General features: G+C 47.1%; 2 protein-coding genes across 2 annotated transcripts in view; one reads left to right on the top strand and one right to left on the bottom strand.

Annotated features, from left to right (window-relative positions):
- Positions 1 to 24,301, top strand: part of LOC137528659 (RNA-binding protein Nova-2-like) — a 271,521-nt gene that overhangs the window by 52,605 nt on the left and 194,615 nt on the right. The window contains exon 3 of the mRNA XM_068250083.1: positions 849 to 1,080. Coding sequence (XP_068106184.1) covers positions 1,035 to 1,080 — 46 coding nt within the window. The 5' untranslated portion in view covers positions 849 to 1,034. The remainder of the gene's footprint in view (positions 1 to 848; positions 1,081 to 24,301) is intronic.
- The window catches only part of EXOC3L2 (exocyst complex component 3 like 2), a 69,910-nt gene continuing 63,382 nt past the window's right edge, over positions 17,774 to 24,301 (bottom strand). The window contains exon 13 of the mRNA XM_068249270.1: positions 17,774 to 18,524. Within this exon, the coding sequence (XP_068105371.1) occupies positions 18,224 to 18,524 (301 nt within the window). The 3' untranslated portion in view covers positions 17,774 to 18,223. The remainder of the gene's footprint in view (positions 18,525 to 24,301) is intronic.

Below are 24,301 nucleotides of genomic sequence, written 5' to 3'. Positions count from 1 at the left end.
CATGGAAAATGCGGACAATTTTTTACATATTTGATCTTCATCTCAACAATATTCTTGGATGAAGGTGATATAATGTAAGAAAAATCATGCACAGTTTGTAGTAAATGGTATAATCACAATAAAAGCCAATTTACTGTTGTGACAAAGTAAGTCCATGCCTATTTATCACTACCTTAAATACCTAAAACTAGAACCAGTAGCGGAGCTGGATCATTCACAAGGCAACCAAGAGAGTTGCCTAAGGCCCGGCAAGTGTCCTATACTGCCTTGCTGCTGTCTCTTCTTAGTCTCTCCCCAATTTCCTTGTAGAGCACATAGACATTTCCCCATTTGGGGACTGCAGTTAGTGTGCTCCCTTTTATTTATACATTACCTCAGCAACCACTCCAGATTGTGACGCCCATTAGCTGGACAAACATTTCCGTACCTATCTAGGCCAAGGCGCACTGATTCGTCACTCCACCCCAATCCCTGATGTCCAACTTCAACCACGGCTGCCGGGATTAAAGGTTAACTGGTGGGTAATGCAGCTGCATTGTATGTCAATGCACGGTTGCATTACTGATGGCAGTGCACAAAGGATGGGTATGACCGCCAAGGCACCCCTGACAGACGCACTAGGGTGCCACGTCACATAATTTGAGAACCCCTGCTCTTTGGCATCAAGAACCTTCACTCTGCATAGGTGTGTATGAAACGTGTTTCCTCCCTTTAGATTCCCTTTAATCCATGTCTGACTCGGAGCACCAGATGTTGTCAGAACCAGAATATCATTAAAGAGGAACTTGGAGGAACCCATCTTATGTAAACCTCTAACGTTTAGCATTATTTTACATTTGTTGTTGCAGTGTGGTGTGTCGCCATGCTGAGACGGAAAGAGCTGTCTGAGGCCTTCAGATGTTTGGGAGAAAGGATTTAAAAAAAAATTGAACATCAGTGCTAGTGTCCAAAAAAATCATCTACAAAAGGAGAAGATTTTGAACAAAAACCAACTTCCAACTTGACCATTCACGAAAGTTCTGCCTGACAACAGAATGCAAGACACTGAAAAGCCTCTAAAGACCCTCAAAATATCATCAGGTGATTTACAGGTAACTCTTGCCATTATTTTCTTAGTGCAACCATTAGACCTAGGAGCCACCAGAGCGCTTTCAGCAGCACTTTGGGATCACCATCGTTCGCCGGCATTTCCAAATATTGCTAGTGGATGAAGGTGAGCGCCCTGGAGCAATTGCGATTTGGCTAAGTCGCAATGGTGATGCCTGCAAATCCAGTGTCTGAAGAATATAAGACTAACTGTGAAGCCTGGTGGTGGGAATGTTATGGTTTGTGTTAATGCTGTTGAATATGACACCTGTGGTAAACACAGACTTCCAGAGTTGTCATACATTTCTGTCTTCATTAGAACATCCCACTAGTGTTGATGTGCCTCTACACCTGCTGCAAGTGGTTACCAGACAAGACTCTTGGGATTGCCCCACTGGAGACAGGACGAGTCCACAAAAGGGAGATGGACAGAAAATGACATATAGTCAGACTTGGCAGACTTGGCTGTAGGAGGATGATTGGGTGGTAGGATCACAAGCAGAAGTTTAGGCTGGTTGAAATTTGACAGGAGGCAAGGGTGGGAAAGGTCAGTAGTAAGCATCAAGTGTTTGAAACTCCTCTGGAGTAATCTGGACTGAACAACTGAAGGCTAAAATATGTACGTTTTGTGTCCTCTACATGCATAATGCAGGTGTTACGCATTTGATACATTATTATTATCATTGATTTATAATGCCCCAACATACTGTAATCTGTGGCACTGAACAGAAACAAACATGGGGTATGTAATAATACAGACAATGGTATGCAAAAATTATACACACTGGTACACAATACAGAGTTGGTAGACATAGTGAGAGAGCCCTGCCCTTATGCGGTTACAATGTAAAAGAATATGGAGGAAACAAGAGAGGTGGGTTAATATACAATGTGTAGAATACAAAATGTATACATAGAGGCAGTGTGTTTTTAGGTTATATTTAGTAAGGAACTCAAATTGGTCAAAGGTTGAAGTGGAATTGCCTAAGTTAGAGCGTATGTGTGTCAGAAATAGTGAGTTTTGAGAAAGCGTAAAAACTTCCAAAGCTGAAGAGTTAAGAATGTGTTTTGGAAGGAGATTTCAGAGGAGGGGTGAGGCACGTTGTACACCTGAATTCGAGGAGGTGATTCTAGAGGACAGAAGAAGGTCGTGTGCAGACAGGGGTGTAACAATAGGGGATGCGACCCGTAGGGCCCGCTCAGAGCCATTTTGGAGGGCAGGAGGGGTCGCAACATAAGAGGAGAGTGTGGCAGATCAGCGGGGAGGGGGACACTCCCCCCCCCTCCCTCACCTTGGGCTCTCCTCTTAGCGCTCCCCCTCCTGCAATCATTAGTGGCATCGGGCGGCGGCGGCAGGCTGGATACATACCTCCATCGCGCGGGAGGTCTCCAATCAGTAAAAGCTTTATGTTACTGTCTCTGGTCAGTAAGAGCTTCATGTTACTTCCTGTGTAAACAGGAAGTAGCATGAAGCTCTTACTGATCGAAGACCTCCTGCGCGATGTAGGTATGTATCCAGCCTGCTGCCGCCGCCCGATGCCACTAATGATTGCAGGAGGGGGAGCGCACTCCCCACTGATCTGCCACACTCTCCTCTTATGTTGCGACCCCTCCTGCCCCCCAAAAAGACCCTGAGCGGTCCGGGGGGGGGGGGGGGGGCGGGGATTTCTACGTTTTGCTCCTGTGTGCAGAGCGGAGATTATGATTGGGTTAGTGCCTGGAAACTAGGGAGGAGAAGTACAAAGGAGACACATTGTGGAGAGCTTAGAGGTTGGAGTTTAAACTGGATCCGTCTAGTTAATTGGCAGCCAGTGAAAACAGAGAAGAGCAGCAGAGGAGGAGCGAGAAGAGAGATGAATGAGTCGAGTGTCCAGTTAAAGTGGACCTGAACTCTTGCACAGGACAGAAGGAAAACATAGAGAATGCACCATAAATGTATTTAGATAGTTTAGCCTTTTTAATTCCCCCTTATTGGTGTCTAATCACAAGATGTAATCTCTCTCCTGTGTCACATGACTGCCATGGCAGAGATGGCAGATAACCAGATTTTTGTGGGTCCAACCTGGGACATGGAGGGGGGAGGGGGCAGCACGCAGCGCGGCGAAAAGTGGGGAGGACTGAGGAGCGCGCAGTGATGAAGACCGGGGGGGGGGAGCGTGAAAAATGGGCGTGGCCATGACATTGTATGGGCGGAGCTAACGTAATAATGTAACAGCGAGGCATAAGAAAGCAGTGTTTACGCCATGATGTGGACCAATGAGACTTTGCATTATGGGTGTGCAGAAACTGTGTGATGCTAATAGTATACCGTAACCACAAAGCAGCAAACATAGCCATCTATGACCATTAAATAATAAATGCAGTAACCGTTACCCCGGACACCAGAAAATAAACGCAATGCGGGCAACATGTCAGTATAAAATAAATGCAATGCGGGCAACATGTCAGTACAAAATAAACGCAATGCGGGCAAACATGTCAGTACAAAATAAACGCAATGCGGGCAAACATATCAGAACAAAATAAACGCAATGCGGGCAACATGTCAGTACAAAATAAACGCAATGCGGGCAAACATTTCACCACAAAATTAATGCAATGCGGGCAAACATTTCACCAGAAAATTACTGCAATGCGGGCAAACATTTCACCAGAAAATAAACGCAATGCGGGTAAACATTTCACCTGAAAAGAAACGCAATGCGGGCAAACATTTCCCCAGAAAAGAAACGCAATGCGAGCAAACATTTCCCCAGAAAAGAAACGCAATGCGGGCAAACATTTCCCCAGAAAAGAAACGCAATGCGAGCAAACATTTCACTAGAAAGTAAGCGCAATGCGGGCAAACATTTCACCAGAAAAGAAACGCAATGCGGGCAAACATTTCCCCAGAAAAGAAACACAATGCGGGCAAACATTTCCCCAGAAAAGAAACGCAATGCGGGCAAACATTTCCCCAGAAAAGAAACGCAATGCGGGCAAACATTTCACTAGAAAGTAAACGCAATACGGGCAAACATTTCACCAGAAAAGAAACGCAATGCGGGCAAACATTTCCCCAGAAAAGAAACGCAATGCGGGCAAACATTTCACCAGAAAAGAAACGCAATGCGGGCAAACATTTCACCAGAACATAAACGCAATGCGGGCAAACATTTCACCAGAACATAAACGCAATGCGGGCAAACATTTCACTAGAAAGTAAACGCAATGCGGGCAAACATTTCACCAGAAAAGAAACGCAATGCAGGCAAACATTTCACCTGGAAAAGAAACGCAATGCGGGCAAACATTTCACCAGAAAATAAACGCAATGCGGGCAAACATTTCACCAGAAAAGAAACGCAATGCGGGCAAACATTTCACCAGAAAAGAAACGCAATGCGGGCAAACATTTCACCAGAAAAGAAACGCAATGCGGGCAAACATTTCCCCAGAAAATTTACGCAATGCGGGCAAACATTTCACCTGGAAAACAAAGCATTTACTCACCTGGCAGAAGTCTCCGGCCTCTGGCGCGCTGCTCCCGGGACCACCTTCCTCCTGTTCGTCTCCCGCACTGACAGGGCTACGGCAAGATGGCGCCCAAAGCCCTGTACTGGAGACACAAATAGTCTCCAGTACAGGGCTTCGGCAGCCATCTTGCCGTAGCCCTGCTCGCCTGCCGGTGTCGGAACAGACACCGGAAGAGGAGGCTGGAGCGGGGCTGCGGGCAATGAACTGGCACGGCGTCCATAGACGCCGCTGCCAGTTCATGAGGATAGATTGACCAGAGTCCCGAGGCCGGGACGTCCCGCTGCTGAATGCGGGGACGTTTCCCGGGACCTCATGCAGCCTGGGACAGCGGACCCCGAATCCGGAACGCGTCCCGGGCAATCCGGGATGTCTGGTCACTCTAGATAAGCTCACTTGAAAGCACGGGCTGTAAACAATATGTCTGCTTCCATAAATCAGGAAGTAAAAAAAGTGCAGATTTATTTTAGGATTTGTATCAGGTGTAACAAAGACATGTTTTTTGTTGAAACAGTTATGCTGTTGTGTATCTTTTAGAGCAGAGAGGACGTTCTGAGTTCAGGTCCTCTTTGAATATGCATTTGCCTGTGTGACAATGCACGTGCATCGCATACGGCCTAATGTGGAAGCATGCTAATGTGTACACTCCCCCTCTAGCAGTCACATGGAGGCGTGGCCGCCCGGGACAGGCAAGATTACAGGCAGTGAACTGACTATATATTAAAAAAAAAAAACAGCTCTCTTGGGCATCAGTTTCCATTTGTCTATGTGTTGCTCCCCATTTTCAGCCTCCTTTTTCATATGAAGCAACCCTTCTTTCATGTCCAGGTGCTCCCTAGGGCTGCCACCGCCCAAAGCCCAGATCCTTGTGGCCTTCCAGAAATCCATCTCTGCGTATCTAACACCCCCAAGATGCTGTGGGATAATTTGAAACTGGCTGAGCCTGCAGGAAACCTCTCAAACATAACACAGCTGAAAACATCCTGCATGGAGGGGTGGGAAGCATTCATCCTAGCTGATGTCTGAGACTTTACAGACAGTTCTGAGAATTGCCCATTTCAGGTTGTTTGTGCCAGAGCGGGCAAGACCGGCTATCAGAGGCAAAGGGTATGCTTACAGTTTTCAATAGAAAGCAATAGCATGCATGTTAATTTATGTTCTTTAGTGAAAGTAGGAAGATTTTGCACCAATAGGTTTGTGAAGTTGAATCCCCCAGCAGCGCATGTGGTCGGGGCTATTTGAATCTGTGCCTCTTGCCCCCGGTGGTAATGACTGGGAGTCAGGGCTGCCTTTAGAAATGTGTGGGCCCCAAACTGGCAAACTTACTGGGCCCCCCTCATTTAGCTATGGCTATGGTAAGATTAGATTGTGAGCTCCTCTGAGGACAGTCAGTGATGTGACTATATTCTGTGGAGAAGAGCAGGAGGAGGGGGGTAGCTTATTAGGTAGCTAGAGGCATACCTCCCAACTTTTTGAGATGAGAAAGAGGGACACTTAAGCTACGCCCCTGCCACACCCCTGATCCCAGTCTTCTCCGCTGGCACAGCTGACCTCGCCTGGTCGGGTTCCGGGTTGGCTTCTTCTGTGCTCCACCGCGCGGGTCACGTGGTCTCTCTGACGTCATCAGGACAGTACTGCGCAGTAGTAGTAGTTCTGAGCCTGTGCGGTACCGTCCTGATGATGTCGGAGAGACCACGTGACCCGCGAGGGCACAGGACGGCTGCAAGGGGCTGGAAGAAGTCCCAGGTAAGTGGATCTTTTTTTTTTTTTTTACATGCTTGGATCACTCTTTTAAAGGACACCCGAAGTGACATAATGAGATAGACATGTGTATGTACAGTGCCTAGCACACAAATAACTATGCTGTGTTCCTTTTTTTCTTTCTCTGCCTAAAAGAGTTAAATATGAGGTATGCAAGTGGCTGACTCAGTCCTGACTCAGACAGGAAGTGACTACAGTGTGACCCTCACTGATAAGAAATTCCAACTATAAAACACTTTCCTAGCAGAAAATGGCTTCTGAGAGCAAGAAAGAGGTAAAAAAAGGGGAATTTCTTATCAGAGAGGGTCACACTGTAGTCACTTCCTGTATGAGTCAGGACTGAGTCAGCCACTTACATACCTGATATTTAACTCTTTCAGGCAGAGAAAGAAAAAAAGGAACACAGCATAGTTATTTGTGTGCTAGGCACTGTACATACACATGTCTATCTCATTATGTCGCATTTCAGTTCGGGTATCCTTAAGGCCTCTTGCACACTACATGGGATTCTGATTCAGATTTTTAATCGATTTTCACATGCGATTCCGATCTCCAATTTGTAATCAGTACTGCATGCTGCTTTTTTTTCTGCGTTATTTTCTTTTGATAGTATCCAGGGTAAATCGGAATCTCAAATCGGATTTGCAGGGAGCCTAAAGGATGTGAATAAAGTTTAGAGTCAACCAAACACATTTTTCACATAGAAAGAGGGACAAAGTTCTGGAAGAGGGACAAATGAGGAGGACAGAGGGACTGTCTCTCCAAAAGAGGGACAGTTGGGAGCTATGCAAGAGGTGCCCCTGACTGAAGTGAAATCTCATCAGTGGGATGCTGAGAGCAGGGTGAGTGACATCTCATTTACATTCTCATCAGGACTCTGCATAGGGAAGGAAGGAGGGAGGCGCCGGGGGGGGGGGGGGGGGGAAGGGGAGTGAGCCGCCTTTCCATCATCAGGCACCTGTAAGAACATGCCTACAGTGCCTTATGGTAAATCCGGCCCTGGTTATGGCTCTTTAGAGTGTTGCCTTCTCCCAGTAAAATAGCTTTCTCACCTGGGGGCTTTCCAGAGGGAATGTTTTGTGTTCCATAATGGCAGGTGAAGGGAGTAATGTTTTTGTGCGACTTCGGCAGTCCGTGGTTCAGAACCCAAACACACGCATTGAGCACAAACAGCCGGACAGGGTCCGCTTAATACTTCCTCTTTCCAAGCTGGAGCAGACTCCATAGATTTCAGCATGATCTGTGTACAATGTGTGGAAGGATGCGATCCCTTTCAGGTCAGATTTGATCTTAGAAGGATCTATCTAATGGCTGAATCTGGTGGCTATCTATTAGTGTATGGCCATCTTTACTCTCCAATAAATGGTATCACCCTAATTCAAATCTTCCTGCTTTAACTGATGGCTAACACAGTACAGTATTCTACTGCTATTACTGTCTACTAGATAGACCACTTTTGGGTTCATGTTATGTGGCTGGATAGTGTACTGGTTAAAGTGTACCAGAGATGAATAGGGAGAATACAAATCATACATACCTGGGGCTTCCTCCAGCCTCCCCTGACCTGATCACTCTCTCAGCGCCGTCCTCCACCTCCTTCGTCCTCCGTAAGGGCTCCTGGTAACTTCGGCCAGTCAGGGCTTACTGCCCATGTGTGGCCCGGCTGTGTGCGCTCCCCCGTCTTGCTCCCGCGGTCAGGAGAGTTTGCGCTTGGAAGCTCTCGGCAGGGCAGCTGGGCCGAGCATGCGCAGTGAGCCCCAACTGCCGATGATACCGCGAGCCCTTACGGAGGACAACGCTGAGGGAGCGATCAGTCCGGAGGGGGCTGGAGGAAGCCTCAGGTATGTATGATTTTTTTTCTCCCTATTCATATCAGGTTCCCTTTAAGGGCTTTGCCTTTCACAATCTTGGCTCTTCCTGTTTAGTAAGCCTACACATTTTCAGTGAGGAGACCTTGGGCAAGACTCCCTAATGCTGCTACTGCCTATAGTGCTCGCCCTAGTGGCTGCAGATCTGGCACTTTGAGTCCGCCAGGAGAAAAGCACAATATAAATGTTCTGTGTCTTGTCTTAAATTGATCCTACTGCTTGACTGTAATCCCTGGTTGACAGTCTCACTAGTCTTCAGCTTTCAGCCTCTGGTTCTCACTCAGGGCAAAGCTTCTGGTGTGAGTGTCGTCTAATGTGCTGATTCTATACAACGGCTCACCAGACCTTGATTATTGGTCAGTATGCAGCGGGGATTGCATGGGGCTTTGGTTCTGTCCACATTGTGGTTACCACTTATATCAGTGTGAAGGGCTCGGTGGGTGTAGGAACTAATGGCAGGGAGGACTTGTGGCACACCATGTTTGAGGCCCACAGTGGATTAGGTGAGGCCTCGGGGGGTTGAAGGAAGATGGAGGTCCATGGGAGCCGAGTTTGCAGGTCAGTGTGAATATTTCGGGGATCTGGAGGTTATGTAAAGACCTTGTTAAGCACAATTAGCGATGATGCAGAGAGCAGATAAAGATCTTGGATTTCAGATAAAAAAAACCTCCAAAGCCCTGATGCCGAGACGAGTAATCACTGTAAAACAGACACATCTTTATTTATAAACACCTAAATTTAGCATTGCACTCCAATGAAGAACATTGTGTTTTTCGATATATATCCGTTTCAACAGCAACCAAGAGCTCCCCTCCCGCTTCCCGTTTCCGTAGAAACCACTAATTTCATATCTTGAGTCAGAGGCTGATAGGGCACTGAGGAGCGCGGTTCAGAGACCTCTGCAGAATGCAGCCCCTGGGAGCCAGTCTGCCCCTCTTCCTTCCTCCAAGGATGGCAGACAGTCCTGCCCAATGACTAGCCAGGAATGTGGCCCCCGTTGCACAAGAAGTGACCCTAGCCACCGGGCTCCCCAGAGGGCCACTCTACACAATCCACAGCCGCTTCCATCACTTTCCATTTCAGCTCCACAGGGGTTAAATGAGTGCACGGCGACTTGTCACCTCTCCATCTTTCATCATCTAAACAGGAAGTCCCCGTGACCCTCGGACTGCCTCCCCTCCTGCATCCTGTTTATTCTGCTGCATCCCATCTTGACACCTCCTTGTCACCTCAGGGTCACAGGGAAACATTCCAGCGTCTTTATCCAGGCAGGCGGGACGAGGCCACTGTCACAAGCTGTGATCAGGGCACCATCTTTACACAAACTGGCTTCACCACAAGACTTGTATGGCTGGTAACAGTCCCCATTTACAGTCAGTGAAGACAAGACACGGAACATTTATATTGCGATTTTCTCCTGGCGGACTCATATCGCCAGAGCTGCAGCCACTAGGGTGCGCTCAGTAGCAGTGTTAGGGAGTCTTTCCCAAGATCTCCTTACTGAATAGGTGCTGGCTTACTGAACAGGTAGTGCTGAGTTTTGAACCCAGGTCAACTATGTCGGAGGCAGAGCCTTTAACCAGTACAATATCCAGACAATTAGAAGGGAACAGAGACTGCAAACAGGCTCCAAAACAGCCCTCATCAGGGGCATTAGAAGTTTGCAGCAGGGCGTCACAGTCCCTATGGCATGACCAATCGGTGTGCTTACTAAAGCCTGGTACACCTACCCAATTTTGATTGGCCAATCAGTGACCAATTTTACCACCTCCATGTAGTATGACGGTTTACCTATACAATCTGTTCATAGTTATCAAAATCTTTTGGTCCTCATACTACAGGGAGGTGGGGGAATTGCCTAGTGATTGGCCAATTAAAATTGTGTGTGTGTGTATGCACACTAATGCCTGGTACACAACTTCAATTTTGATTGGCCATTTTTTTCCATTTCCATGTAGTATGAGGGTCAAAAGATTTTGAATACTATGAACAGGATGAAATAGGTAAACTACCATAGTATATGAAGGAAGTAAAATTGGCCATTGATTAGCCAATCATAGTTGAAGGTGTGTATTAAGCTTTATTATAACTAAGGATGAGATTCAATACTGTTTTTCCGTGCAAGTTTCCACTGGCATCAAAAAGAGCCAAGTCAGGTAGCTACTGGTTAAAGCGGAATATAACCCTGCATTTCAACCTTGCTCTTAAACAGTATTTACAGCATATTATATGCAACCAGCATTTTTTTTTACTATACCAGCATTGGAAAGGTTACACACAGAGCTTTTGTGGAGAGAAATGCTGCCGCAGTCGAAGTTTAGATAGATACATTTAAGTAAACAGTGCACAATGTAACAAGTGTGGAATGTGACTCACTCTATGACTGTGCAGGAGCTCCCAGACACACAGAGAGAGTGAGTCACATTCCTCACTTGTTACTTTGTGTTCACCTAAATGTATCTATCTAAACTTCGGCTGCAGCAGCATTTCTCTCCACGGAACTTTAAAGCTCTGTGTGTAACCCTTCCAATGCTGGTCTAGTAAAAAAAAAATGCTTGTTATATATAATATGCTGTAAATAATGTTTTAGAGCAAAGTTGAAATGCAAGGTTATATTCCGCTTTAATTAACCAGCCATCAGCTAATGCACCAAGAGTAAACTAGCGGCTTTGATTGGCTCAATTTCAGGTCAGTGAATATTTTCATCGACTCAAGCTTTCAAGCTCTACTGATCACGTTCCCAGTGGATGGAGTGGTCATTGAAAATGTGTATGGCTGATTGGGATGGCAATGCTTAGGAGAAGTCATGGAGAAGCATGTGATCAGTTTGATCAGCTGATAGATTTATAAGGCTCTGATTTGCTGGTCATGATCATGTGTTAAACCAGGAAATCATCACAGCAAATTAGAGCCTTACAAATCTTTTAGCTAATCAAACTGACTACATGCTTTCTCCATGAGTTCTAAGCATTGTCATCCCTAAATTGTCTGATATCAATCCCTGGGGGGTGAAGTAGGCGTGTAGCGCATTTATCAGGCCATAGAGACTGTTATCAGTCATATACATTCAGAAAATATCAGCGTCAGTATTTATTGTTGCCGGTGGAATGGTGTACAGTATCTCACAAAAGTGAGTACATCTCTCATATTTTAGTAAATATGTTTTTATATCTTTTCATGGGACAACACTGAATATACGACACTGTGATGCAATGTAAAGCAGTCAGTGTAAAGCTTGTATAACATTTACTGTCCCGGACAAATAACTCAACACACAGCCATTAATGTCTAAACCGCTGGCAACAAAAGTGAGTATACTCCTAAGTGAAGAATGTCAAAATTCTGCCCAAAAAGTCAGTCTCTTGTGAGCACAGCATTAATTTTTCACACTTAAAAGAAACCAAGGTGAGGGACTGCCATATTTATTTCCAATACCAGTTGCTTGGCAGCCCCGGTGATCTTTCATGAATCAGCAGTGTCTGAATCACACACCTGAAACAAGTACTCAGCTAATCTTCTCAGATTTTTGTCAGGAACATCTGCATCTGAACATCTGATCTGCATGCTTGTTCAGGGGCTATGGCTAAAAGTATTAGAGGCAGAGGATCAGCAGGACTGCCAGGCAACTGGTATTGCTTAAAAGGAAATAAATATGGCAGCCTCCATATCACTTTCAGTTCTGGCATCCTTTCAGTTTCTTTAGCAAGATGACCACTGGGTCATCTTGGATGTGTGTTTGGAGTAGTAATCATGTAGGAATACTGACCTGCAGCCCAGTGTCCAAAGAAAGAGGATCATGCTCTGATTCAGTATGTCACAGTGCATAATAGCATTAATGGTCCCCTCAATGAGCTGTAGCTCCCCAGTGCCGGAAGAACTCAGGCAGCCCCAAACCATGACACTCCCACCAACATGCTTCACTGTAGAGAAGACACATTTGTCTCTGTGCTCCACACCTGGCTGCCGCCACACATGCTTGGCACATTATGAATCAAAGAAGTTTCACTTGGTCTCACCAGACCACAGGATATGGTTCCAGTAATCTACCGTATGTCCTTAGTCTGCTTGTCTGTTTGCATCGTCTTTAGAAGAGGCTTCCTTCTGAGATGACAGCCATGCAGACCAATTTGATGCCGTGTGTATGGCGTATGGTCTGAGCACTGACAGGCTTACCACCCCACCCCTCCAATGTCAGCACTCATACATCTATTGGCAAAATACAACCTCCGGATATGATGCTATGCATGCGTACTCAACTTCTTAGGTCAACCATGGTGAGGCCTGTTCTGAGTGGAAGCTGTCCTGTTAAATCGTTGTATGGTCTTGGCCACCATTCTGCACCTTGGTTTCAGAGTGTTGGCAATCTTAGCTTAGGCCATCTTTATGTAGGGCAACAATTTTTTTTTAATCTCCTTAGAGAGTTCTCTGCCATGAGGTGCCATGTTGAACTTCCATTGACTAGTGTGAGAGCGAGAGTGTGAGGGGCTGATGAGCCCAATTGGACAAACCGCGTCGGGCGGAACTTAAAGAGACTCCGTAGCAAAAATTGCATCCTGTTTTTTATCATCCTACAAGTTCCAAAAGCTATTCTAATGTGTTATGGCTTACTGCAGCACTTTCTACTATAACAGTCTCTGTAATGAATCAATGTATCTTTCCCCTGTCAGACTTGTCGGCCTGTGTCTGGAAGGCTGCCAAGTTCTTCAGTGTTGTGGTTCTGTGATGAATCTCCCCCCTCCAGGCCCCTCTCTGCACACTGCCTGTGTGTTATTTAGATTAGAGCAGCTTCTCTCTTATCTTTTACAAGCTGGATAAATCGTCCTCTGAGCTGGCTGGGCTTTCACATACTGAGGATTACAGACAAGGGCAAAGCTGTTTGCAAGAAGAAAAGAGCAGCCTGAAACTTCAGTGCATGAGAGCAGAAGGGTGAAAGAAACACACAATGATCTCTTGAGATACAAAAGGAAGGGTGTATACAGCCTGCTTGTGTATGAATGTATTTTCTATGTGTGGACATGCTGTACATCAACCTACTTCCTGTTTTGGTGGCCATTTTGTTTGTTTATAAACAAACTTTTTAAAACTGTTTTTAACCACTTTTAATGTGGCGGGGAGCGGCGAAATTGTGACAGAGGGTAATAGGAGGAGATGTCCCCTAACGCACTGGTATGTTTACTTTTGTGCGATTTTAACAATACAGATTCTCTTTAAGGGCGGAGCGTGCAGGAAGCTGGCAGCCATCTATGATTTTACATGCACATGTGATTTTATTACATGTGAGTGCACTTTTATAACTTTTATAGGTAAAACAAACGGTATTACGCTATGAGGAGAGATGTTTAAGCCTAGTGTTTGTGGAGAATGGATTGGAAGATCTGAACTTCAATGAGATATTTATCTGCTGGTCTGTACTCGTATTGGTGACTGGAAACACACGGGGTGAGAAGTCAACTTTTATTTGCATGGTGGTAGTTGGAAAGGATGCAAGCTTAATCAGTAACAGAGATGGCCCGAACCGTTCACGGGTGAACCTCTAGCTGCAATGAGAACAGCCATCTCCCCCCTGTACTACTTCCGGGTCGCTATGACCCTGAGTTGTACGCCTGCGCTGGCCCGGCGGTGCTCGTCTGTTGCCGGGCACTCTCTGCGCATGAGCGTGATGTCACTCATGACGTCAAGCACATGCGCAGAAAGTGTCCGGCAACAGCCGGGCCAGCGCAGACGTACTACTCCAGGTCATAGCGACCCGGAAGTAGCACAGGGGGAGATGTTCGCCTGCGAACGGTTCGGGAACCGTTCGCGGACATCTCTATTCAGTAATACTACACCATAAGCAATTGTTTGGTTTTTCGAGGACATCCTAAACATCCATGTGTGGATCTGAAGGAAATGCTCTGATGCATAAAACGTTTGTTGCTGGTCTGTCATCGGTCAGCGTTCAGATCTGGTGAACAATTATTTCACATGATACTGATGGATCTGTATTTATTGGTTTATGAAGAGGAGTCATTGAGTTCATAGTGACTTTGGGACTTGGTAATTGTTTGGGAGCGCCTACACATCCTTGAATTTAACATTGTACAGGTTGCTGGGAAATCCATGTATAGCCACACCAATGTGAACAGAGGACTGACCTATAGCAGGGCTTTTCAACCTTCTCACCAATTGTACCACTTCTATCACCTGAAAATGTTCAAGTACCACCAGTGTGCCTCCGCATTAGAGTGGACCCACTCCGGCTGGGCTGCTTCTGTTAGAGCCTGAGCGGAGAGCTGTGTGCCTCCGCAGTAGAGTGGACCCACTCCGGCTCGGCTGCTTCTGTAAGAGCCTGAGCGGAGAGCTGTGTGCCTTTGCAGTAGAGTGGACCCACTCCGGCTCGGCTGCTTCTGTAAGAGCCTGAGCGGAGAGCTGTGTGCCTCCGCAGTAGAGTGGACCCACTCCGGCTCGGCTGCTTCTGTAAGAGCCTGAGCGGAGAGCTGTGTGCCTCCGCAGTAGAGTGGACCCACTCCGGCTCGGCTGCTTCTGTAAGAGCCTGAGCGGAGAGCTGTGTACGCCTCCGCAGTAGAGTGGACCCACTCCGGCTCGGCTGCTTCTGTAAGAGCCTGAGCGGAGAGCTGTGTGCCTCTGCAGTAGAGTGGACCCACTCCGGCTCGGCTGCTTCTGTAAGAGCCTGAGCGGAGAGCTGTGTGCCTCCACAGTAGAGTGGACCCACTCCGGCTCGGCTGCTTCTGTCAGAACCTGAGCGGAGAGTTGCTACTGCGCATGCGCAAACGCCTACAAGCCCTGACAAGGAGATCTTTGGGGGATCCCATCACTGGATCCCTTCTACTGAGGAGGAAGGTGAAAGCCTCTTTAGGATCCAGACGCTTCCCCCTCCCGAGGTAAGTACCCCCCCGGGGCACTTTTTTCTTACAGGTACACTTTAAGAAAATGGGGGCACATGGGAGGAGAAAAGGCAGAGGCATTGGTAGGGAAAAGTCTTAAAATAAGATTGCTAGCCTACAGATTGCCATTATTGGAAATCTGAAGGTAGATTGGCAATATAGGTACGGTAGCTTTTCCAGTTCCTCCATCCCCCCCTGCTTCAATATATGTAGCCTCCCCTCACCACCAGTGAGCTGGACAGTGACTCACCACAAAGTTGGACTTCCCCTCGCTCGCTCCTCACTGTGCTGCCCTGTGGAATAGCTCAGACCTCAGCTTGAAGGAGACAAAAGGAAACCGAGAGCCCAAAATAGTGTAGTATCTCAGTGACCATTAGTCAGGTGTACAACAAAGTAATGGTTATACTCACAAACGTGGGTGGGGAGAATTATAACCTGACCCCGCTCAGGTTTAAGAAGTCGCTTTCTGCAGATAGGAAGGAATGAGGATACACCCCTCCATCAAGGGTGGACTAGACAATTTGTAAATCAGTAACACAGAGGCGTGAGTAGAGTAAAATCGATTAAAAACTGTTTAAAAGAGGAAGTTGGTGGACTCACCTCCCTCGTAGAAAGAAAGACCGGACAATGGGACGTTACATACAGTATAAAGTAACTTTTTATTGAAAGCTCCAAAGTTGCAACGCGTTTCACGGGTCACAATTCCGCTTCATCAGGCAAACATTTTTGGAGGGTACGAAATCGCTGAGCACCTCTGTCGCTCAGACCTCAGATCAGTGGTAACCCGGTAGCAGTGAAGAGACAGCCAGGGGAACGGTGCACAATGATGGCACGTATACTTCAAATACAAGAGGCGAGCAGTGATGTCACTTCCTATATTTGAAGTATATGTGCCATCAATGTGCACCACTTGCCTGGCTGAGGTCTGAAGTATTCAGGGCAGCACAGTAAGGAGCAAGCGAGGGGGAGCCCAGCTTCATGGAGGCAGGACCAGGACAAGAGCAGGCGGGCAATTAAGTAGCAGGCAAACCTGTCGCATACCACCTGGCCAACAGTAAAGTACCACTGGTGGTATGCGTACCACAGACTGAAAAGCCCTGACCTAAAGGGTAGAGAATTCTGAAATTGTTCTTGTAGGCTACACGGGCATCTCTGACTGTGGCCTGCAAGCTCCCATTTTTGCAACACTATGGACCCTGCTGAGCCATGGATATTATTTTTTTATAGTGACACAGAAGGTGGCAGTATGGAGAGTTCAATGAGCTAGCCTTATTTGACAGTTTCATGATTTATCAACTTCAAGACAGAGTGGCTAAAATTACTAAACACAGAGAAGGAAATAGGATGAAGCACACATTCCTAGAGAACGCTGTAGGGGCCTGTTAGTCGCATACTTTGGTGATGAACTCTAACCTCTCCTGCCTCCACCCTTCCACCAGGATGCTGCTCTGTAGACCTCACTAAGATATCCCTTCACCCTTCTGTTTCCTACAACCACCACCACCATAAAGAATCTACCACCATAAAGAATCTACTCTGCAGACCACATAAAGGTGCCCCCTCCCCCTCCTGTTTCTTACAACCACCATATCCACCACACCAAGGTCCCTCTCTCACCCTTCCGCTACAGGCATCACTACCAGGATCTTGCACTGCAGACCTCACTAAGGTGTTCCTTCAACCTTCTGCCTCCTACAAACACCACAACCATGAAGAAGCTACTCTGTAGACAACCATTTTCTCCAGCATGCTGCTTTAGACATCACACTGGGTTGCTCACCCGCTTTTCCCTACAGCTACTAAACAAGGATGCTGCTTTGCAGACCACATTTAGGTACCCCCAAAACTTCCTATCACATGGTAGCTAATGTACAGACCACCAATAGTAAGCTACTCTACAGACTGCACTAAGGCACCCCAGCTGTACCCTACAGCCACCGACGCTTTTGGGGAACTCAGTACAGCATAGAAGAAGTCAGGATCAGGTGGGATTAGGATCAGACCTGGAAGGAATAATACAATTAATTCTGAAATTATGGAAAATTGCCCAGTGTCCTGTTATAAGGGACTTAAAGGATACCCACACTGACATGTGACATGATGAGATAGACATGTGTATGTACAGTGCCTAGCACACAAATCACTATGTTGTGTTCCTTTTTTTCTTTCTCTGCCTGAAAGAGTTGAATATCAGGTATGCAAGTGGCTGACTCAGTCCTGACTCAGACAGGAAGTGACTACAGTGTGACCTTCACTAATAAGAAATTTCAACTATATAATACACTTTCCTAGCAGAAAATGGCTTCTGAGAGCAAGAAAGAGATAAAAAGGGGAATTTCTTATCAGTGTGGGTCACACTGTAGTCACTTCCTGTCTGAGTCAGGATCGAGTCAGCCACTTACACACCTGATATTTAACTCTTTCAGGCAGAGAAAGAAACAAAGGAACAAAGCATAGTTATTTGTGCACCTGGCATTGTACATACACATGTCTATCTCATCATGTCACGTGTCAGTTCGGGTATCCTTTAAGCTGGGGATGTGTCGGGACAGCGGTGGTAGCCCAGTTCCTCTATTCAATTCTTAAGATTAAGTTACCACTTGTCCAGCAGACAGCAGTAGTATCAGCATGTGTTTTGTCAACAGAAGATGGAGTTCTGGGTGGTGTTAAATTAATATTTATTATTATTCTGTTTCAATAATATATACTTAATGTACACACAGAAGGCAAAGCCTTCATTGACAGATATTACCAAATGCGGAGACATTCACAGAACCCTCCGTGCACCAGATCAGTCAGCCATGTTTTGGGGGTCAAACATGACCATGCTCAGTGGTCACCTTTGGTCCTACAACGCTACTCTTTCCTGAAATAATTAAAGTCCACTATTTCCAGTCTATCCCTAAACCCCTTACTCTATCCTGAGGGATCTTCTGTCTCCAGCTGCTGTAGACACATTATTATGACTTGAGTGTCCATATTTAACGCTAGAAAAATGTTTATCTCCAGTGGATTCTTTGCATTTTGCCACCCTCGGGTTTCTGCCACCTTGATTGAGTCCCATCATTATAAGCAGACCCCAACATGGAAAATTCTACAAGGAAGCTTCTTCTAAAGCTGTGTGTCCTCCTCTACTGGTGGCAAGCCACCCCCGGAGTGGTTTGATGTGCTTCTTTCTCGTCTGCTGAGGCGACTTAAGGTTCTGCGGCCAAACTGGGAGACTCTCGAGAAGCTGACATTGATGCAGTGATTGTCCCTTGTGATGGAAATGTCAGAGAAGAAACCCGGAGCCCTTCGACACACAGAAAGAGCATCTGCCCCTTCTAAGTCGTGGAGGACACCCAAAATCTGCTGCCTGGCACTTGGGTCCCAGAAGCCTCGGACATCCAGGAGGGAGGACAGATGACGTTTCCTGAAAAACAGGAGAGAGGGGTCACAGCTGGGTGGAGGAAGAGATAGTGCTGGAATTTTTCTCAGAAGTAGAGAAGCTGGGCTTGTGTATTTACAGACAGGAAAAAGACAAGAGCCGGATTAGGTGGACCTGCGAGAGCACTGATAGCATATCAAGTGATGGGAGGAAGAGGACAAAGGCTAACGCAAGCTTTTTAGAGTAAAGGCTCGTACGCACATGCAACTTTTCAGCACAACCAACCCAATGACATGACAGATCCCATGACCAAGCGAATGCGTGGCTTGTATTTCCATGCATCAACCAACTGAACAACCAACTCATTTGCATACGGCGCACGCAAGCGAAACGACAGACTGTACGATTTTACCGCATTCAAAACAAGTACAAGTCGTTCAAACGACTTCTACACACGCGGCCAGCTGCACGATATCAGCCTAACAGTCGTGTGAGTTGATCTGCCTGTTGGATCGTGCAAACCACCTGTTATCAGTCACTCGTGTAGTCGTTTGTCACGCATACACATGCCCAACTATCGTCCAACAGACCAAGTTTAGACTTTAGTTCGGCGGAAAAGTTGCACGTGTATATAAGCCATTAGGATGACTCTCGAACACCTTGATACACTTTTAGGAAACCTTTGAGATATGTTTTCTAATATGAATACTACTCTGTTCTCAGCTACTGATCTCTCTGTTGGTGGATTCACCTGGTTAAGGGGAGGCAGGTTCATTCTCCAGTGATGTTGTCTGGAGGTATCGAGATATACAAAGTTATTTATGTTGAGGTCTTTCTGACCATAAAATACAACATTCCGGTTGACAAAAATCTGGTATAAAAATGTGCATAATCTTGAATGAACTTGGAAATATTTGCATCTCATTGATCATCCCTGCTGCTGAAGGCGCCGTGGTTGACATTACGATTGACATCATACATGACATCGGCCAAAGAACATCCATTTCGGATCATGAAAAGTTGTTCGCAGGTCAGTCGTGGGGTGAGCAGGGAGCATGTGACAACACGACTTTTGCTCAGTTAGACGTTTTAATTGTTTATGACCAAAAATATTGTATTTAGCTTTAGTCATCTCTTTTTCAAAACTAATAAGCCCAGTTTGTCCCCCCCAAAAAAATCACTAGCGATTTGCGATTTAGCTGTGCAGTGGAAAAAGGCCCTTAATTATATTGGCCATGTGTTGGGCAACACGGTGGCGTAGTGGTTAAAACTCTCGATTTGCAGAGCTGGATCGCCAGTTCCAATCCCAGCCAGGGCACTATCTGCATAGAGTTTGTATGTTCTCCACGTATCTGTGTGGGTTTCCTCTGGGCACTCCGGTTTCATCCCATATCCCCAAAACATACAGATAAATTGAATAGCTTCCCCCTAAATTAGACTATGATACATACACTACACAATACATACATAGACATTAGGGCTGAGCTCTCGGATTCCGAATTTCGAGTTTGCCATCGGAATTTGGCAGTTCCGAGTAAGCACTCGAAACTCGAAAATTCTGCAATTCCGAGTACCGAATTCGTGTTTACATTGAAGTCAACTGTGCTAAATTCCGTGGTGAATTGTGAAGCCCCCTTACATGCTATCATCACCAAATTTGGCATGTATATTAAGCAGATGAGTAGGAACATGGTAAAAAAAAAAATTTGTGAAAAGAGATTATAGTATTTGAAATAAACGATTTTAAAGTTTCATAGGAAAAATGATTTTTAAACTGTGTAAAATGACACTGCTGCAGAGCAGGTTACTGCATTCCGAGTTCTGTATACATATTGTATACATTTCATGAAAACAGACAGCGTGGGGTCCCCCCTCCCAAGCCTCCTTAACCCCTTGTCCCCCATGCAGGCTGGGATAGCCAGAATGCAGAGTCCCGGCCATGTGGGGCTTCACACCCTGAGCTATACCAGCCCGCATGGTCCATGGTATGGGGGGGCTCTGGAGGAGAGGGGCGGCCAACCTCCCCCTCTCCCCCAGAGCCCTTGTCCAATCCATGGATAAGGGGCTCTTCCCCACCTCCGGTGCCCCAGGAGGAGGTGGGGGCCGCCGACGTCCTGGGGGGTTCATGGTGCCGTCCGGGGTTCCCCTTTAACAAGCGGACCCTGGAAGCCGCCCCCTCCCCAGGAGAGATGAGTATAGGGGTACACGGTACCCCTTACCCATTTCAGCAGAGTTAAAAAAAGAAATAAAAACACGACAACGAAAAAAGTCCTTTATTGTTCTAAATTAACCAGGGATACTTACCTTGGGATAATCTCACGCCAGTAACCTCAGGAGTGGTCCCACGCCAGTATCCTCTTAGGACATCTCACCACCCTCCCACACTGACGAACTCCCACCACTGAATGGTCACAGTCAGCCTCTGCATCTGTATAGCAGAGGCTGAGAACACGAAAATTTTGCCTTTAAAACAAGAAATTTCGGCAAACAGTGATGCAATCAAAATGGCCACTGGGAAATCCCCGATCGCTGGAGGCCACACTAGAGTGGCGAAACCAGTGATTTTTCACATAGATGGTGGGTCCAGGTGACCAGAGCAGGAGGTGCCCTAATCCCCTGGACCCACCTATTCATGTGAAATAACGCGTATTCTGACACTCTGAGGTGGCCTCCGGGGAACGGGGATTCCCCAGCAGCCATTTTGTTTATGACACTGTTTGCCGAAAATTCTTGTTTTAGCAAACAATTTTCGTGTTTCTAGTTTATGCAATACAGATTGCAGAGGCTGTCTACAGCCATTCATCCCCAGGAGTTCTGCAGGATCAGCAGGTGCGCGGGACCTCCTAAGAGGATAGAGGGGGGCACAGCGCAGGAAGGTGGGAAAGTGGGCACAGAGCGGCGGGGAGGGGGAAAGCCTCCCCTCCCTCACCTAGGGCCCCCCCCTTGCGCACTCCCCCCCCACCTCCAGAATTCCAGCCAGCCAGCGGAACGGCTTACCGAGAGCGATAGCTCTGTGTGCCGCTGGTCTGGTATTCTGCACTGACACTGTCCAATCACGCTCTCGCAGTACTTCCTGTGAGAGCGTAATTGGACAATGCAATGCAGGAGACCAGACCAGCAGCGGCACACAGAGCTCTTCTCTCGGTAAGTGAGTCCCGCTCGCTGCCGCTGCTGGCTGCAATTTTGGAGGGGGAGCACGGAAGGGGGACCCTAGGTGAGGGAGGGGGGAAGGCTTCCACTCCTCCCCGCCACTCTGTGCCCACTGCCCCCCCTTCCAGCATGGGGGCCCCCACTAACTGGTGACCTGCCTACCTAAACTGGGGACACCTATAGACCTGGGTATATCTATACTGGGGACACCTATATACCTGCCTACCTAAACTTGGAAACTTGGCAGCGAGCGGGAATCACTTACCGAGAGAAGAGCTCTGTGTGCCGCTGCTGGTCTGGTCTCCTACATTGCATTGTCCAATTACGCTCTCACAGGAAGTACTGCGAGAGCGTGATTGGACAGTGTCAGTGCAGAATACCAGACCAGCGGCACACAGAGCTATCGCTCTCGGTAAGCCGTTCCGCTGGCTGGCTGGAATTCTGGAGGTGGGGGGGGGGAGTGCGCAAGGGGGGGGGGGGGGGCTAGGTGAGGGAGGGGAGGCTTCCCCCCCTCCCCGCCACTCTGTGCCCACTTTCCCACCTTCCTGCGCTGTGCCCCCCTCTATTCTCTTAGGAGGTCCCGCGCACCTGCTGATCCTGCAGAACTCCTGGGGATGAATGGCTGTGGACAGCCTCTGCAATCTGTATTGCATAAGCTAGAAACACGAAAATTGTTTGCTAAAACAAGAATTTTCGGCAAACAGTGTCATAAACAAAATGGCTGCTGGGGAATCCCCGTTCCCCGGAGGCCACCTCAGAGTGTCAGAATACGCGTTATTTCACATGAATGGGTGAGTCCAGGGGATTAGGGCACCTCCTGCTCTGGTCACCTGGACCCACCATCTATGTGAAAAATCACTGGTTTCGCCACTCTAGTGTGGCCTCCAGCGATCGGGGATTTCCCAGTGGCCATTTTGATTGCATCACTGTTTGCCGAAATTTCTTGTTTTAAAGGCAAAATTTTCGTGTTCTCAGCCTCTGCTATACAGATGCAGAGGCTGACTGTGACCATTCAGTGGTGGGAGTTCGTCAGGGTGGGAGGGTGGTGGGATGTCATAAGAGGATACTGGCGTGGGACCACTCCTGAGGTTACTGGCGTGAGATTATTGCAAGGTAAGTATCCCTGGTTAATTTAGAACAATAAAGGACTTTTTTCGTTGTCGTTTTTATTTCTTTTTTTAGCTCTGCTGAAATGGGTAAGGGGTACCGTGTACCCCTATACTCATTTCTCCTGGGGAGGGGGCGGCTTCCGGGGTCCGCTTGTTAAAGGGGAACCCCGGATGGCACCATGAACCCCCCAGGACGTCGGCGGCCCCCACCTCCTCCTGGGGCACCGGAGGTGGGGAAGAGCCCCTTGTCCATGGATTGGACAAGGGCTCTGGGGGAGAGGGGGAGGTTGGCCACCCCTCTCCTCCAGAGCCCCCCCATACCATGGACCATGCGGGCTGGTATAGCTCAGGGTGCGAAGCCCCACGTGGCCTGGACTCCGCATTCTGGCTATCCCAGCCTGCATGGGGGACAAGGGGTTAAGGAGGCTTGGGAGGGGGGACCCCACGCTGTCTGTTTTCATGAAATGTATACAATATGTATACAGAACTCGGAATGCAGTAACCTGCTCTGCAGCAGTGTCATTTTACACAGTTTAAAAAACATTTTTCTTATGAAATTTTGAAATCGATTTGCTCAAAAACTATAAGCTCTTTTCACAATTTTTTTTTTTACCATGTTCCTACTCATCTGCCTAACATACATGCCAAATTTGGTGATGATAGCATGTACGGGGGCTTTACAATTAACCGCAGAAGTTAACACTATTTAATTCAATAGAAATGCACTCGGAACACGAAAATTCGGAACACGAAACTCGGTTTTCGCATGCGGTACACGAAATTTCGACGAAATCGGAATTCAGCTGTTCCGATCAGCCCTAATAGACATATGACAATGGCAGGGATTAAATTGTGAGCCCCTCTGAGGGACTGTTAAGTGACATGACTATATACTCTGTACAGCGCTGCAGGAGATGTTGGCGCTATATAAATATTAATAATAATTGGCTATTTATGTATCCTTTGTAAACACTTATATGTCCTTCCTGTAATGTGATGCTAAAATCTCCGATACTGCAGATGGGGCTTCACAAGTGATTAACGGAGAGGAAGTAGTATACTAGCATCTTTTATGGCCCTATGGGAGCATGAGCCTTCTTCCTTCCCCCTCCCCTCTCTGCAGGACGTGCTTCTCAGCCAAGCCCATTGTTCAGGAACTGTCGCTGGCTGCCAGCAGACTTTTGGCCAAAGCCATTACAATCATTTTGGTCAGCAGAGTCAGTTGTCTTTACATGGCTTAAAGGGAACCTAAACTGAACAGAGAAAAAAGATTTTAAAGAGGAACTTCAGCCTAAACAAACATACTGTCTTTAAGTTACATTAGTTATGTTAATTAAAATAGATAGGTAATATAATCTCTTACCCACCCTGTTTTAAAAGATGTTTGTGATTTCATGGGGGCAGCCATCTTTTTGGTTGAAAGGAGGTGACAGGGAGCATGAGACACAGTTCCAACTGTCCTGTGTCCTGATCATCACCCCTACCAGTTGCGCGCGCTAGGCAACGAGAACAACAATATCAGAAATCCCATCATGCTTTGCACGGCCTCAGAGGATGGGGTGG

The sequence above is a fragment of the Hyperolius riggenbachi genome, chromosome 8 (assembly GCF_040937935.1).
Source record: "Hyperolius riggenbachi isolate aHypRig1 chromosome 8, aHypRig1.pri, whole genome shotgun sequence".
NCBI classification, from domain to species: domain Eukaryota; kingdom Metazoa; phylum Chordata; class Amphibia; order Anura; family Hyperoliidae; genus Hyperolius; species Hyperolius riggenbachi.
The sequence above is the reverse complement of the archived record's forward strand: the minus strand, read 5'-3'. Positions and strand labels throughout refer to the sequence as shown.